We start from the raw sequence: 15,841 nt of genomic DNA on the forward strand, positions 1-15,841 counted from the left end.
AACCTAGATGACAGGTTGATAGGTGCAGCAAACCGCCATGACCCATGTATATCTATGTAACAGACCTGCATGTTCAGCACATGTATCCCAGAACTCAAAAAAAAAAGAAGAAAATACAACCTTAAGATTAGGGTAAAAAGTAATACCAATTCTTAGCAACTTCAAAAAAATGTTAACTGTATGAATAATAGCTTCATAATAAACTACTCCCATAACAACATTATTAATACAAATTTGCTTAGTGGATTAAACAAATATCTGCGTCACATCTGCCATCCTCTCAAACAACATCTATGTTCTCTAAAACCTCAATCTGATCTGAGCCATCCCAATTCTCAACTACATATCCACTCTGAGATGAAAAAGGGCTGGGACTGAATGACCGCCAAAATACATTAGACCAATCTAATTGCAGGGTAACTGAGGGGCTTTCTGCCTGAGGCAGTTTATCTTGGTTCACTTATCTACAAACACTACTGTAAACACTCTTCCCAATTATTTTATACACACTGAGACTGGCACCCCATGATATTGCATACACTGCATTCCCAGAAAAATAAACCTCAAGTAGAAAATATTCCTAAAATATTCATTTTTGTTTAAAAGGAAATTGCTTATCTCTCCTGGTAAAAAGACACAAAATGACAAAAATACAATAAACATTAAAATTAACAGTGTCAGGTTAAAAAATCATCCATGATTTATTTATATTAAAATACATCTATGTTTTTGCTAGATTATTTTCAGTTAACATAATTACAATGGAACTTTAAGCAATTATTACAGTTCAACTCCATGGAGTATTAACTTTTCTTCTCTTCTGATTCTTGTACCAATTGCAACTTTTCTTTTAATTCCTTCTGATCTTTGGCCAACTGTTCAAATATTGGTTGATAAATATATACTCCTCCAGCAATTCCAAGGACAGTAGCAAAAACCAGTTGTGGAAGAGTCAATCTCTTAAACATTGTTGCAACAAATACAGCACAAGAAAAAGGTGGTTTTGGAAAAAGTCACACTCCACGTCCAGGAAATCTCTTCAAATCTGTGTACAAAAATGGAAAGCAAAGCCATCACTTAATGCAATGTCCTTTTAAAAGATTTTATATCATTACTTTGCACTGCAGTGAACAATATTTTTATAACATATTACTGATTAAAACAAGAATATCCGTAAGGAGTACAGAAATGAATTAGAGAAGGGTATAAGACAAAGCTAAATCTCTTCTATTACAGAATGTTCTCAATGGTTTTAAATGTATAATTTTTAAAATGGCAAAAGGAGGGGAAGAAAAGCCATACTCTTTATGCCTTTAATGTCATACCATAAAACTAAGTTCTAGAAGAAAGAGCCAAAAAAAATTAAAAGTGACTGCCCTTTATTTGTTTTGGGGTGCGTGTGTTTGTGTGTGTTGTGAAATGGGGAGTCTCCCTCTGGAGCCCATGCTGGAGCCCACGCAGTGAGCGATCTAGGTTCACTGCAACCTCCGACTCCCGGGTTCAAACGATTCTCCTGCCTTAGCCTTCCGAATAGCTGGGATCACAGGCGCACACTAACACACGTGGCTAATTCTTTTTATTTTTAGTAGAGACGGGGGTTCACCATGTTGGCCAGGCTGGTCTCCTAACTCCTGATCTCAGGTAATCGCCTGCCCTGGCCTCCCAAAGTGCTGGGATTAGAGGCGTAAAACACCGTGCCCTGCCGGTTGGTTTTACGAGTGGGCTGGACACAGTGGCTCACACCTGTAATCCCAGCACTTTGGGAGGCCAAGGTGGGCTGATAATGAGGTCAGGAGTTTGAGACCAGTCTGACCAACAAGGTGAAATCCCGTCTTTACAAAGAAATACAAAAATTAGCCGGGCATGGTAGCCAGCGCACCTGTAGTCCCAGCTGCTCTGGAGGCTGAGTTAGTAGAATAACTAGAACCTGGAGGCGGAGGTTGCAGTGAGCCAAGATCTAACCGTCTCAGAAGAAAAAAGAAAAAAAGCGAGGAGCCTAGTACTTTCCGAAAATTAGTACTGTTTGCCAAATACCTTAGTCTCTGGAGAAACTCGATAGATGTTTGTAAGAAAAGCACAGTAAAAGATATACATTTTTTTTAGTGCATATATATATATATATATATATTGAGACGGAATGTCGCTCTGTCGCCCAGACTGGAGTCTAGTGGCGCAACATCGGCTCACTGCAACCTCTGCCTCCCAGGTTCAAGCGATTCTCCTTCCCCAGCCTCCTGAGTAGCTGGGACTACAGGCAAGCGCCACCATGCCCGGCTAATTTTTGTATTTTTAGTAGAGATGAATTTCACCATGTTGGTCAGGCTGGTCTCGAACTCCTGACCTCGTGATCCGCCAGCCTCGGCCTCCCAAAGTGCTGGGATTACACCGCGCCGGCCGTACCTGTTTTCTTTACAACAATACTTTACGGCCTCCTAAACCAGCCCCTGAGGTAATAAAAATCATTAGTGGCAGAACCAGTACTAGAAATTAGCTTGCTTTGGTATTCCTGGAATGTAATTTAAACTAATCTGGGAAAGAAAGACCTGCTTCCTCCTGGGCCCTGTGGTTGACTAGATCACAACTTCACCAACCTTGCTGCTAGGTGTTTAAAAAAAAACAAAAAACATCGGAACCACTGGGCCTGTTTCTACATCTGTACAACAGGCTAAATCATCCCTACCCTGCCTGCCTCGTTCAACAGGCATTTTTTGTGAGAGCACCGAAACTGAAATGTTACACCAACACTGAAGTTTCTAATTATCATTACGGTTTTTAATAACCACTCGGGCACCTCCGACGGTTCTTGCCTGCTCTCTGTCGGTAACTCGCTACCGCCCGCTCCCCGCCAGAGATGAGACCGGGCTCGTTCCGGCAGTCTTCCGACCCCGGAGAACAAAGACCGCCAGACCAAAGGCGAGCAGCAATCCCTCGGCTTGGAAGTGCCGAAAGAAAAGCTCCGACTAGCTCACCGCAACGCGAAGCAGCGAAGGCCACCTTGAGGGGTTGGAGCGAGGAAGTTGCCTTTTCCCGGTTACTTCCCCGCTTGTGAGCGACGGCGGCTCGCAAAGGCCAAACTTAATGCATGGACGAGCAGCGCGCTACTGCAGCTTTCTTCCGCCTCAGGAAGGTGGTGGCCGGGAATCAGCAGGCCTCTAAGTAAGTGCGGAATGGACCGGGAGAGGGGCGATAGCAGCCTCACTTTGCGTGGTCTCCAGAACCGCTCCCACGAGAAGATGAAGCTGCGAAAGAGAAAGTCTACCTTGTACTTCAGCACCCAGGAGAAGAGCGCCAGGCGCACCGGGGGTGAGTGAGGGGGCGCTGCCTGGAGAGCTTCTGCCCCATCTAAAAGAAGCACCTTATATTTCACTACCAGCCAGCTGCCAGTTGGGCTCTGTGTCGCCAGATCTTAACGAGTTTTGAAATACTGGAAATACAGATTTTAATACAAATTCTGATTTTTAAATGTTAGCAGCTAAATTCAGATTTTAAAAAAATACTTTGTATTTGGCCGACAGGCAGGCTGTCCGTTTGTGGTTTAGAGCAAGACTTGGAGACAGCAGACAGATCAGGTTTGAATCCTGATGAGTAATTTACAGCTTTATTTGGACAACATGGCCGTTTAATTTCTGAACCTCAATTTGTTAGTCTGTAAAATGGGGCTAATAATACCTATCTCGTAATATTGTTTGGAGGATTAAGTGAGATGCATGCAAAGGAATTAACACAGTGCCTGGCATATATAATAGTAAGCATCAATATATTTTAAAATGTACAGAGGACCATTTTATATTGCACATATACTAAGGGTTGCTTCTCAGATTAATAATTTATTAGCTGGTTTCTTTCATTAGGTACACACGTAAAATGACCTAATTAGCCTAAGGCCTTAGTTAACCCAGTCTTTTTTTTTTTGTATTTTAATATTATCTTTATACAATAAGTTGCAAGAAAAGTTGGTTAAACTAAAAAAGTGGCAGTGGCCCAGTGATGAGGCCGTGGTCCTTGTATAACCTTCCTCCAGTTGGCTTTGAGAATGGTGAGGAGGGGCCCGAGTTCACTACTGTGCCTTGGCAGAGCCTCAGCAAGAGGCAACCAGAGCAGCAGATTTTAAGTTCTGCAAGTGAAACTGCCTGACTTTTGTGCCACAATTACCTGTTTTGTTCTGTTTTTCAGATCTTCTTGGAGAAAATATTTATCTGCTCTTGTTTACCATAGCTTTACGAATATTAAACTGCTTTTTAGTGCAGACAAGTTTTGTTCCAGATGAATACTGGCAGTCTCTTGAAGTTGCACATCACATGGTTTTCAAATATCCTTTGTGGTTTCTCTTCCAGATGAGTATTCATCTTAGCAATTGTGTTCAGTTTCTTTTAGAGTAGTCCCCGCTGCTCCCTCATCTTCAGGAGATAGTTTCCAAGATCCCTAATGGATGCCTGAAACTGTAGACAGTACCAAACTCTATATATATTGTTTATATATATATATATATAATATATACACATACTTATGATAAAGTTTATATAAATTAGATACAATAAGAGATTAACAACAGTATTAAAATAAAACAAGTATAACACAATACTATAATAAAAGTTATGTGAACATGGTCTCTGTCTCTCTCAAAATATCCTCATATTTTCAGACAGTGGTTGAATTGACTATGGGTAACTGAAACCATGGAAAGTGAAACCACAGATAAGGGGGGACTACTGTACAAGTTTTCAGTTTTCCATATTTCCCCAAATAATTTTAACTCATCAAAGTATGCTATTATTTTATACTAATATTTCTCCTGTCTTTCTTCTATGTTAATAGACTTGACACAGTCGTTAGTATACATTCCCATAGTGCTTAGCACTTGGAGGATACAGAGAAAGTAAAGAACATATTACTGCCTTGAAGAAGTTAAGAGTTTAGTTGGCCAGTTATATTTTTAATGCAAATATCCAGTATAAAATACTGTTTTAAGGAGACTGAGGCAGGAGAATTGCCTGAACCCAGGAGGCGGAGGTTGCGGTGAGCCGAGATCACACCATTGCACTCCAGCCTGGGTAACAAGAGCGAAACTCCGTCTCAAAAAAAAAAAAAAAAAAAATACTGTTTTAAGACTTTGCCAAAAAATAAAATATTGTTTTATAAGTGGAAATGAAAATATATTTTGCCAAGTGAAGTGGCGTGTACCTGTAGAGGCAGGAGGACCACTTGAACCCCAGTTTGAGACTGGACTGGGCAAGAGTGAGACCCCATCTTAAAAAAAAAAAAAAAAGGAAATAGGTTTCAATTTTATTTGACATTTAATCCTTAATGTTATTAATTATGGTTATTTGACTTGGGAATGGACAGAGAGATTGAGGGGTTACACGTACCCCTTAATCTTTGCAAGCATTTACAAGATTCTTCATCTTTTAGGGAAAGATACTGTTCAGTTGCTGGTAAGTTTAAATCACAGTAACCAAAATACTTACTAAAAGTAGATTTATTGCATCTTTTTCAAAGCTTAATGTATATTAACTAAATGATAATGGTACCGTAGAATTTGTTTTTAAAAGGCTACTGTTAGTCAAGTCCAGCCATATCTGGGAAACCCATGATACTACAGACACATGGTGATGTGTAACTCTTTAGTATGTGCTAAAATACAAGACTGAGCATGAAAATGTCCTGCTGTGAGGAATTCTGTTAGGATGTGCAGATTTTCTTTTTTTTTATGTACAACTCCCACTCAGAGATGTGCAGATTTTCAAAATGACTATATTAAGTATTATTTGGACATTAGAAGTATACTTCTTTCTTAAAAGTATCACTTGAAAGCAGTGTTGTATTTTGTGTTTTTTAACTTTTAAGTGGAAGACCATGTTATATGAGTTTATGAGGACTAAATACATATAAACCCACTCAGGATTTAGGGTTGAAATTAAAACTTTTAAAAATTTAATTTGACAAAAATGTAATGATATGCTTAATCGTTGTGCTATGTAGTAACTAGTCATCAACAGTAAGTAATTCCTAGGTCATTAATTGCTAGGGTCAATTGCCAGGAGATGCTACAAGGGTGGGACTAAGGGTGCAAAAGTTTCTCTAGCCTCACTCCCAAGATCATTTAAGCTATCTTCAGATGAGACTCAGAGTTTGGGCTCTCCCTGATTTCTGACAGTGGGGGTTAATGGCTCAGCATTCCAAAGGGAGTCCAAATCCTGAGGTGTTTTGTGTAACTTAGAAAGACACAGGTTCTGGGGTACTTGTTTTAAGGTAGGGTTGCACTCTCCCCATTACAGTATTTGCTTCCCCATTATTGAGAAATTAGGGTTAAACCACTGAAAATGATGCTTCAAATGTGAAGATGAAGGGGAAGGAGAATTCAGAGCAGTAGCAGAGTTTCTTCCATTGACACAGGTAGAATTTAGGAGCTGTGACCTGACTTTTCTCCTCTTACAGTTATCTACTAGTTTATAGATTACGCAAGGTATCCATAAAGTCTGGAATCACAAGAAAGTATACATAATCTCATCAATGACATTTTATATCCCAAGAAGTAGGTCAGATTACGAACAAAGAGGTCTTCAGGATAGAAAAATTTCCTACTCCTCCAAGACCTATTCACTGCCCTCAATCTGTAGCTGACCCACCAGGTCATTGTGTGATTTAAAGGAAACTTCCCCTGACCCACTCCAACCCCTCAAAAGGAACCCATTGTCATATCTAGAACTTGACCATGTAGAGATTCATTAGGATATGATCAATGATTCATACTCTCATATTGATTATTTTAAGTAAATTATGTATCTAATTTTGAAGCTAGAAGAGGTCAGAGAAGTGAGGTAAATAGACCAAGGTCACAGCGTGTTAAAAGCAGAACTAGAACTAAATCCTAGCTCTACTTACTCACGGCCTAGTGCTGTTCCCAGATAGCTCCTCTACAAACTAGATAAGGTGTGTGCACACCTGGGCATGGTGGCTCACACTTATAATCTCAACATTTTGGGAGGCTGAGGTGGGAGGATTGCTTGAGGCCAGGAGTTTGAGGCCAGCCTGGGCAACATAGCAAAACTCTGTTTCTACAAAAAATTTTTAAAAAGGAGAGATAGCTTAGAGCTGCACAGTCCACTATGGTAGCCACTAGCTACATGTGGCTGTTGAAGACTTCAAATGTGGCTAGTCCAATTTGAGAAGTGCTGGAAGTTTAAAATAAATACTGAATGTGAAAGGCCTAGTACAAAAAAAAGAATAAAAATATTTTTATAATTTTTTTATTGATTAAATGTTCAAATGATAATGCGTTAGATACACTGGGTTAGAAAAGATGAAATCAATTTTACCTGTTTTGGGGTTTTTTTTCTGTTTTTACTTTTTCATTTCCTGCTATAGAATTTCACATTATACGTGTGGCACGTATTATATGTCTATTGATCTGTGATGGCTTAGAACGTGTGAAAGGAAAGAGGAGAGGAGGGGAAACTTGAATGAGGAACTACAGTAAGGTTTGTTGTTTTTGTTTTTGTTTTTGTTTTTGAGACAGTCTCATTCTGTTGCCCAGGCTGGAGTGCAGTGGCATGATCTTGGCTCACTGTAACTGCCACCTCCCAGGTTCAAATGATTCTCAGCCTCCTGAGTAGCTGGGATTACAGGTGCCTGCCACCACACGTGGCTAATTTTTGTATTTTTTAGTAGAGACTGGGTTTCATCGTGGCCAGGCTGGACTCAAATGATCCGCCTGCCTCTGCCTCCCAAAGTGTTGGGATTAAAGGCGTGAGCCACCAAGCCTGGCCAACAGTAAGGTCTCTGAATAGTCAGAAGACAACAAAAAGTATCTGGCCCCTGTAGCTTAGGGGAGGACTTAGGAGCTTGAAGAACAGAAGTGTGGAATGGGGAGCTGCCGACACAGGCCTGGTGCTCAAGTTACACCTGGGATATTCCTTCTCTTTACTTCACTCCACTGCTTTAATCTTTAGTATGTCTTTGCTGTAACCGGGAAAATTATGGTATCAAAAATCTGGAGAGACTGCTAATGGCTGGCAGTTCAGAACTCCACTTATTTTTATGCTAAAGTCTACTTTCTTTTAAATTCAAGATTTCTACTTGACCACCCTTGAAAGACTTCTCTTTATTCGGGTAAACATCTCTAGCTCTTTACCTCATAAACAGAGATAGTATCCTCTAGACACTTTGTAATTCATTAATATCCATCTTAAAATGTGGATCTCCAAACTGGCACAATATTGAAGGGAGAGTAACTAGTTCAGAATATGGTAGGTCCATTAACTTACATTTCTCAGAGCACAGGAATTCTTTTAGCTTTTTAATAGCTACCTCACACTGTTGGCTCATATTAAGTTTGTAGCCAAATTGACTTTTCATATGAACTGCTTTCGGGGGCCTGGGAAGTGAGGATGAAGCTTATAGCTCCCTATGCAGAGTAAACAGAAGGTATGTACATGGGTGCCTTTTCCTGTATTTTACAGGGCACACTTTATGTGGCATTTACTACCATGTATCTTTAACTTTCCAATTTAAGATTTACACATCATGGACAAAAAGAATATAAAACTAAAGTGCTAAAAGCCATTGATAACTAAAGTAAAGCAACTCCTATAATGTGGAGTTAATGAAGTTTGATTCAACAAAAATATGAATTCACGGCTGGCACAAGAATCCCAGCACTTTGGGAGGCCGAGGCAGATGGATCGCCTGAGGTCAGGAGTTCAAGACTAGCTGGCCAACATAGTGAAACCCCATCCCTATTAAAAATACAAAAATTAGCCAGACGTGGTGCCTGTAATCCCAGCTACTCGGGAGGCTAAGGCAGAAGAATCGCTTGAACTCAGGAGGTAGAGATTGCCGTGAGCCAAGATCACGCCACTGCACTCCAGCCTGGGTGACAGAGACTCTGTCTCAAAAAAAAAAAAGTACAAATTCACGTACAAATTTTTAGAAACACATCTTTTGAACACACCAAGATTAAATTGTTTTCTACCAGCAAGCGTTATTTTGTTAGTGTTAACTATGACACATTTTTTTAACTGAGGGATGCTAGTGCATAGCATTAGCATTTCTAACTACAATTTACTTGTAATACACTTAATCTTTATTTCAATTTTACTCTTAAATTTATTCTTCAATGTCATATGAATACCATGTTCCTATAATTGCAGAATATTTGTGCTTTTTAAAAAAGTAATTTGTTATAGCTGGCACAGTGGCTCACGCCTGTAATCCTAGCACTTTGGGAGGCTGAGGTGGGTGGATTGCCTGAGCTCAGGAGTTCAAGACCACGGTGAAACCCCAACTCTATGAAAATACAAAAAATAAGCCAGGTGTGGTGGCATGTGCCTGTAATCCCAGCTACTTGAGAGGCTAAGACAGGAGAATTGCTTGAACCCTGGAGGTGGAGGTTGCAGTAAGCTGAGATGACACCACTGCACTCCAGCCTGGGCGACAGAGCAAGACTCCGTCTCAAAAAAAAAAGTAATTTGTTATTATCTGTATTGCAGGATAGAGAAGCAGTGTAACTTAGTAATTAAAAGCCAGGCTTTAGTGTCAGGCAAACCTGGGTTTATAATCTTGCCTTTCAAAGTAACTAGCTGTGCAACCTTGTGAAAATTACTTAACCTCTCTGTACCTCAGTTTCCTCTTCTATAAAACAGTCCCTGACTCAGAAGACTGTTAGGACTGAATGAGTTAATACATATAAAGTACTTAGCATGATACCTAGTACACAGTGCTGCAAATGTTTGATTTTTTAAAAACCTGTTGTTGCTAATGAATATAATATACTTTTAAAATAGAAACTTAACACAATGAAATGATTGGCTAACTATTAACATTTACATTAAAATTAGGGCCAGGCACAATGGCTCACACCTGTAATCCCAACACTTTCGGAGGCTAAGGTGGGGTATCACTTGAGGCGAGATTAGCTGAGTGTGGCAGTACATGCCTGAAGTCCTAGCTACTCAGTAGACTGAGGCAGGAAGATTGCTTCACCCCTGGATTCAAGACTGCAGCCTGGGCAACAGAGTGACACCCTGTCAATCAATCAATATAATAAAATAAAAAATATATATATAATATATATATGTGTGTATATTTGATATATGATATGGTGTGTATAACCATATATAACCATATATACATATCTGTGTGTGTATATATATATATGTATGTGTATATATATATACGTGTATATATATGCATATATACACGTATGTATATATACGTATGTGTATATATATACGTATATATACATACGTGTATATATACGTGTATATATGTGTATACACACACACACACACACACAGATGCAGAGAGTACGAGACTGGTAAAACTTAAAACTATATTGATTATTTTAATGAGAAATTAATATAATTTTTGTAGAAAAAGGTATGTAGTTTTGCAGAAAGAGAAAATATAGTGTCTATTTTTGTACTAAGAATGCTCTCTGTAGATAGTTGGATCAGATTGTTGATTTTTATCATAATTCAGTGTGAACCAAAAGATGTTTTTAACATCTTGTTCTTCTTTTTAACTGATGAAGATTTGGATTCCTAGACTTGCCCAAGCACTTCTGTCTGCTGTAGCAGATGTGAGACTTTACTCATTAATGAAGCAACTAGAAAATCAGGAAGTGGCAAGATGGGTGGTAAGTTCTAAACACTTGAGAAGCTGTATGCAGTTACTTCATTCCTATGGGTATAAGGCACATGGAAACACTAATTGCCAAAACAACTTTAGAAGATAATTCATGCAACTTTACAGAGGTACTTCCATAATTAAGAACAGTAACATGCAGTGGCACCTGCCATATCTTTCCTTCTGAGTAAGCCCTGGTCAGTGGCAGCCACTGATGCCCTCAAACCCTATGAGAATCTAAACCTGGGAAACAGCCTTTGGAAACCTCTTTACTTCTCAAAATGCCTCTCTTTCTATAGCATGGAGTAGAGATAGTTCTAAATTACCAACTACTTCACAAAGCACCTTAGCTACTTAAAACCCTTGTTCTGTTCCTCTAGCAAGCCTATATCTGAGGTACAGCCTGAGAAATCCCTTTGCATTGAAACTCTTTCACTTCTGAATGGGATGTCTGACGTATTAGGTTGGTGCAAAAGTAATTGTGGTTTTTGCCACAACAGTATTAGGTTGGTACAATTACTGGACTCATGTAAGGGAAAGACTATGGTATAGAAAACTATCTTTTGTCATTTGACTTATTTCAAGGTGAGACAATAGATTCCTGACATCTCCCACTCAAATCTTGAATGAATGAATTTTTCCCATTTACACAATATCCTAATGAGGGATTGGATCCTGTAGTACTATTGTTAATTCATTTGGCTCTTTGTAAAGTTAGTAAGCTTATATGAGCCTGCTTGAAAGTCTTAGCCTCATTATTTTCTACTTATATTCTATGTACATTGCTGAAAGCTCAACATAAAATGGTAGGCAAAAGTCATGATGGCTTTGAACTCTTTCCTCCAGAGATATGGCACTAGGTTCTTCTAGTTTAGGAAAAACCTTTACTTTCATGAAAATTGGGAACATTTTTTAAAGGCTGCATTTGGAGAGACGGGAAGCTAGTGCCACATACTTAACTGCCTCAACTAACAAGTTTCTTTTAGCACATTTGTTCTGTAGACTTAATGTGCTCTGTGTGCATGTTCTTCCAAAAACCGATTCATTAATTTAGTAATGAAAAACTGATTCCAAATTAAAATTTAATAATGTCTCCTGAATTTTTTTTCCTCTTTCCTGTTTTATCTTAATTTTTCATCGCATTCCAAAACAGGGAAACATTTCAAACAAGGACAATATTCCAAACAAAGTCAATAAAAAACAGTCATAAAACTTGTGTCAGTACTATAAGACAGTTTGGGAAATACTGATTGGAAGAATCTAGGTATGAATTTCAATCCTCTGTAAACTCTACCATCAAAGAATCTGTTTATGTGTTCATTAATGAAAAATGGGATTTTAAATCAAATGCAGTGCCATAAAAATGCACCTGAAAGTATAAATTTCTTAACATGAGCAAATACAGATCTGCTATTCTCATAAACCTGTGTTTGATGTAACTTTCTAAAAATAACGTTTGGGCATGCCTACTTACTTTAACATCATGTACCTTTTGATGTCCTTTTCACAATATTTAGACTTGCTTGCTATTTAGAAGATGGTATGTACTAAGATTTTCCATTTCCTACTTCATACATGTTTGCTCTATACTTGTTCTTAGTTTTTTTGCCAGTTGTGCTCCTGGTTCACATGGTATTGCAGTACGAGAACCCTTACAAACACCATGGAAGCTGTTCTCACTATAATTGCTCTTTTCTACTATCCTTTGGAAGGCTCAAAGTCTATGAACAGGTAAGAAAAATTACTGTTAATAATTATGTACAAAACTCTACTTTTGAAAAATCTTAAATATCAACATATTGTTATGTCTGGTAGACCCCCCAATTTTCATGAGTCATGGGAACCACAAAATTTCAGTTGATATATTATAGCAGAAAACAGATAATACTCAAACCAGATAATTAAGGAGAGTTTAACAAAAGGAATATTTGCAAAGGTGTAGACAATATTTAGGAAAGCCAATAAGGAAACACCATAGTACCCCCAGCCTAGTTATAGTAGGAAGTCTGTATTACCTCTAGGCTTCAAGGAGCAAGAAGAAATGGTTACTGGAATCTATAAAGAGCTATAATTATAAGAGAGAGCCTCAACAGGGGACAGGCACAGCCATCCTTTAGCAATAATGAGGAGACAGCCAGGGGAGTAAATAATCCTGACCCAACTCTTCTGCCTCTCAATTAGCCCAAACTAGTCAGAAGCCAGAAAGCAAGATAGCCACGGATGTTGTCCATTCGGGTCAGCTTTCCCACATGTACAATGCTGGAGAAGAAGCCATCTGGAAGGGCAAAGAGGAAAAAGTTAGACTTGATTTGACTTCCTTTAAACTGGGGAAACAAATACCACACAATGGGAACATGAGTGAAGGCACAGAACTGTAAATGGGCTTCATTTACAGTTACAGTGTATTCAGGGCAGACTGTCCAGAGTAGTTATAGAGTGTGGTAGGATGCATGGAAGAAGAGAAAAATAAGGGATGAGGCAGGAACGGGGACTTTGAGTTTGGATTTTATTCTGTAGGTAATAGGGAACCATTTGAGACGTTTAAGCAGCATGACATCATCAAATCTGATTTGGAAAAACTTATTTTGTAATAGCAGTATTTAGGATATACTAAAAGGAAAAAAAGCCAGAATTTGAGGTCTAGTTAAAATTCTAGTATGCATTTTTCCTACACAAAAAGGTCATTGGGAGGATCAAATAAAATAAGATCATTTATGCCTTAAACTCTTTTGACTACAAGAAAAAGCGTTCACTCAAGTTACATATATGATGCAGACTTTCTTATAAGGCTAAAAGGGAAAATGGGCATCTCAAGCCTTGTGGCCAGGACTGGAAGAAAACTGTAGAATATCTCAGCCACACAGATGAATAAAGGTCATGCAGAATCCAAGGCAGTTTTGGGGAATGAGCTGTTTTGTTGTGCCTTTATATCCCAAATAGCCTGTGAATCCTGCTTTAGTCCTTCATTATTTAGGGGCTTAGCTAGATTCTGTCCACTTCTCATTTTGCTAGCAATTACCAGATTTATCTGTATCTCACATTCAGTTTGAGAGAATCTACTTAGGTCCATTAAATGTCACTGTCTCTATCTGGACATAATCTTATTTCACACTGGCCAGCCTTAGATTGGCTACTTGGGCCCAGGTGCCCTCCCCTAATTCAGTCAGGAAGCGCAAGGGTCATGTGGTACAAAAGGAGTGCTATATAAGCATTTTTCCTTGTATAAGCATGACAGGTACTATTCTAGACCTGACAATAAAATGACATTTTGCATACTCTTTTTAAAAATGCAAGTATTGGCCAGACACAGTGGCTCACGTCTGTGATTCCAGCACTTTGGGAGGCAGAGGCGAGTGGATCACTTGAGGCCAGGAGTTTGAGACCAGCCTGGCTCATATGGTGAAACCCCGTCCCTACTAAAAATACAAAAATTAGCTAGTCATGGTGGCACGTGCCTGTAATCCCAGCTACTAGGGAGGCTGAGGCAGCAGAATTGCTTGAACCAGGGAGCTAAGATAACGCCATTGCACTCCAACCTGGGCAAAGAAGCAAGACTCCATCTCGAAAAAAAAATGTAAGTATTATAAATGAAAGATTCCTTTAAGGATGGTATGAGAACATATAAGCATTGATTTCTATAAAATGAGAATAAAACTGTTTTCATGATAATTAAATGAGAATCTATGTGAAGTGTAAAACATAGGGCCTATTACAAAATAAGTGCTCAGTAAATATTGATGACAATGATGTTGTTGTTAAATAAAGGAATTTTTCTGCCGGGCGTGGTGGCTCACGCCTGCAATCCCAGCACTTCGGGAGGCCGAGACAGGAGTATCACGAGGTCAGGAGTTTGAGACCAGCCTGGCCAACATAGTGAAACCCCATGTCTACTAAAAATACAAAAATTAGCTGGGCGTGGTGGTACATGCCTGTAGTCCCAGCTACTCGGGAGGCTGAGGCAGGAGAATTGCTTGAACCCAGGAGGCAGAGGTTGCAGTGAGCCAAGACCGAGCCATTGCACTCCAGCCTGGGCTACAGAGCAACACTCTGTCTCAAAAAAAAAAAAAAAAAAAAAAAGGAATATTTCTAGGCCTGGTGCAGTGGCGCACACCTGTAATCCCAACACCTTGGGAGGCAGGGGTGGGAGGATTGCTTGAGCCCAGGGGGTTTGATGTCAGCCTGGGCAACAAAGTGAGACCCCATCTCTAGTCCCAGCTACTTGGGAGGCTGAGGAGGGAGGATTATTTGAGCCTGGGAGATGGAGGCTGCAGTGAGCCATGATCATGTCACTGCATTCGAAGCTGGACCACAGAGTGAGATCCTGTCTCAAAAAAAAAAAAAAGTATTTCTGGGCAATGCAAAAAAACTCAAAACAAAAACCGTGATGAAAAGGTTCCGGGATGCTAAGTGTCAAATTTAATATAAAATGACGACAGTAGAACAGTAGAAGTAGGAAGGAAACAAAAGTGGATGAGTGGGATGAAAAGTGCTGTTTAAGGTAACTCCAAAGTTTTTTTTTTTTTTTTGAGACAGAGTTTCGCTCTTGTTACCCAGGCTAGAGTGCAATGGCGCGATCTTGGCTCACCGCAACCTCTGCCTCCTGGGTTCAGGCAATTCGCCTGCCTCAGCCTCCTGAGTAGCTGGGATTACAGGCACGCGCCACCATGCCCAGCTAATTTTTTTGTATTTTTAGTAGAGACGGGGTTTCACCATGTTGACCAGATGGTCTCGATCTCTTGACCTCGTGATCCACCCGCCTCGGCCTCCCAAAGTGCTGGGATTACAGGCATGAGCCACCGCGCCCGGCCGGTAACTCCAAAGTTTTAAGACTAGGAAACTGAATGTTCACACCTGTAATCCCAACACTTTGGGAGGCTGAGGTGGGAGGATTACTTGAGCCAAGGAGTTCAAGACCAGCCTGTGCAACACAGTGAGACCCCATCTCTACAAAACATTTAAAAGTTAAAGTGGCATGGTGCATAGTCCCAGCTACTAAGAAGGCTGAGGAGCTTGGAATATCAAGGCTGCAGTGAGCTGTGATTGCACCACTGTGCTCCAGCCTGGGCAAGACCCTGACTCAAAAACAAAAAAGAAACAAAGAAACTGCAACATGGGTGGACCTGGAGGCCATTATCCTATGCAAACTAACACAGGAACAAAAAATCAAATACCACATGTTCTCACATATGAGAACTAAACAACAAGAACACATGGA

The 15,841-nt window shown here is 39.7% G+C and overlaps 2 protein-coding genes across 6 annotated transcripts in view; one reads left to right on the forward strand and one right to left on the reverse strand.

Moving 5' to 3' along the window:
* Window positions 1–677: 677 nt before the first annotated feature.
* Window positions 678–15,841, reverse strand: part of PIGBOS1 (PIGB opposite strand 1) — a 35,957-nt gene continuing 20,793 nt past the window's right edge. For 2 of the 5 annotated variants that reach the window (XM_064365702.1, XM_064365703.1), the window contains 3 exons: window positions 4,153–4,439; window positions 2,970–3,239; window positions 678–1,045 (listed from right to left, as the gene is read on the reverse strand). In XM_064365702.1, the coding sequence (XP_064221772.1) occupies window positions 804–968 (165 nt within the window). In that variant the 5' untranslated portion in view covers window positions 969–1,045; window positions 2,970–3,239; window positions 4,153–4,439 and the 3' untranslated portion in view covers window positions 678–803. Of the gene's footprint in view, window positions 1,046–2,807; window positions 3,263–4,152; window positions 4,440–12,100; window positions 14,372–15,841 lie in introns of those variants that run through there. The other 3 variants (XR_001110199.3, XR_010338533.1, XM_064365704.1) reach the window with 3 other exon arrangements.
* Window positions 3,106–15,841, forward strand: part of PIGB (phosphatidylinositol glycan anchor biosynthesis class B) — a 42,503-nt gene continuing 29,767 nt past the window's right edge. Inside the window, exons 1-5 of the mRNA XM_064365701.1 lie at window positions 3,106–3,303; window positions 4,174–4,307; window positions 5,313–5,432; window positions 10,532–10,636; window positions 12,227–12,357. Coding sequence (XP_064221771.1) covers window positions 3,168–3,303; window positions 4,174–4,307; window positions 5,313–5,432; window positions 10,532–10,636; window positions 12,227–12,357 — 626 coding nt within the window. The 5' untranslated portion in view covers window positions 3,106–3,167. The remainder of the gene's footprint in view (window positions 3,304–4,173; window positions 4,308–5,312; window positions 5,433–10,531; window positions 10,637–12,226; window positions 12,358–15,841) is intronic.

Source organism: Aotus nancymaae, unplaced genomic scaffold, assembly GCF_030222135.1.
Source record: "Aotus nancymaae isolate 86718 unplaced genomic scaffold, 86718_ANA_hifiasm-v0.15.2.pri h1tg000062l, whole genome shotgun sequence".
NCBI classification, from domain to species: domain Eukaryota; kingdom Metazoa; phylum Chordata; class Mammalia; order Primates; family Aotidae; genus Aotus; species Aotus nancymaae.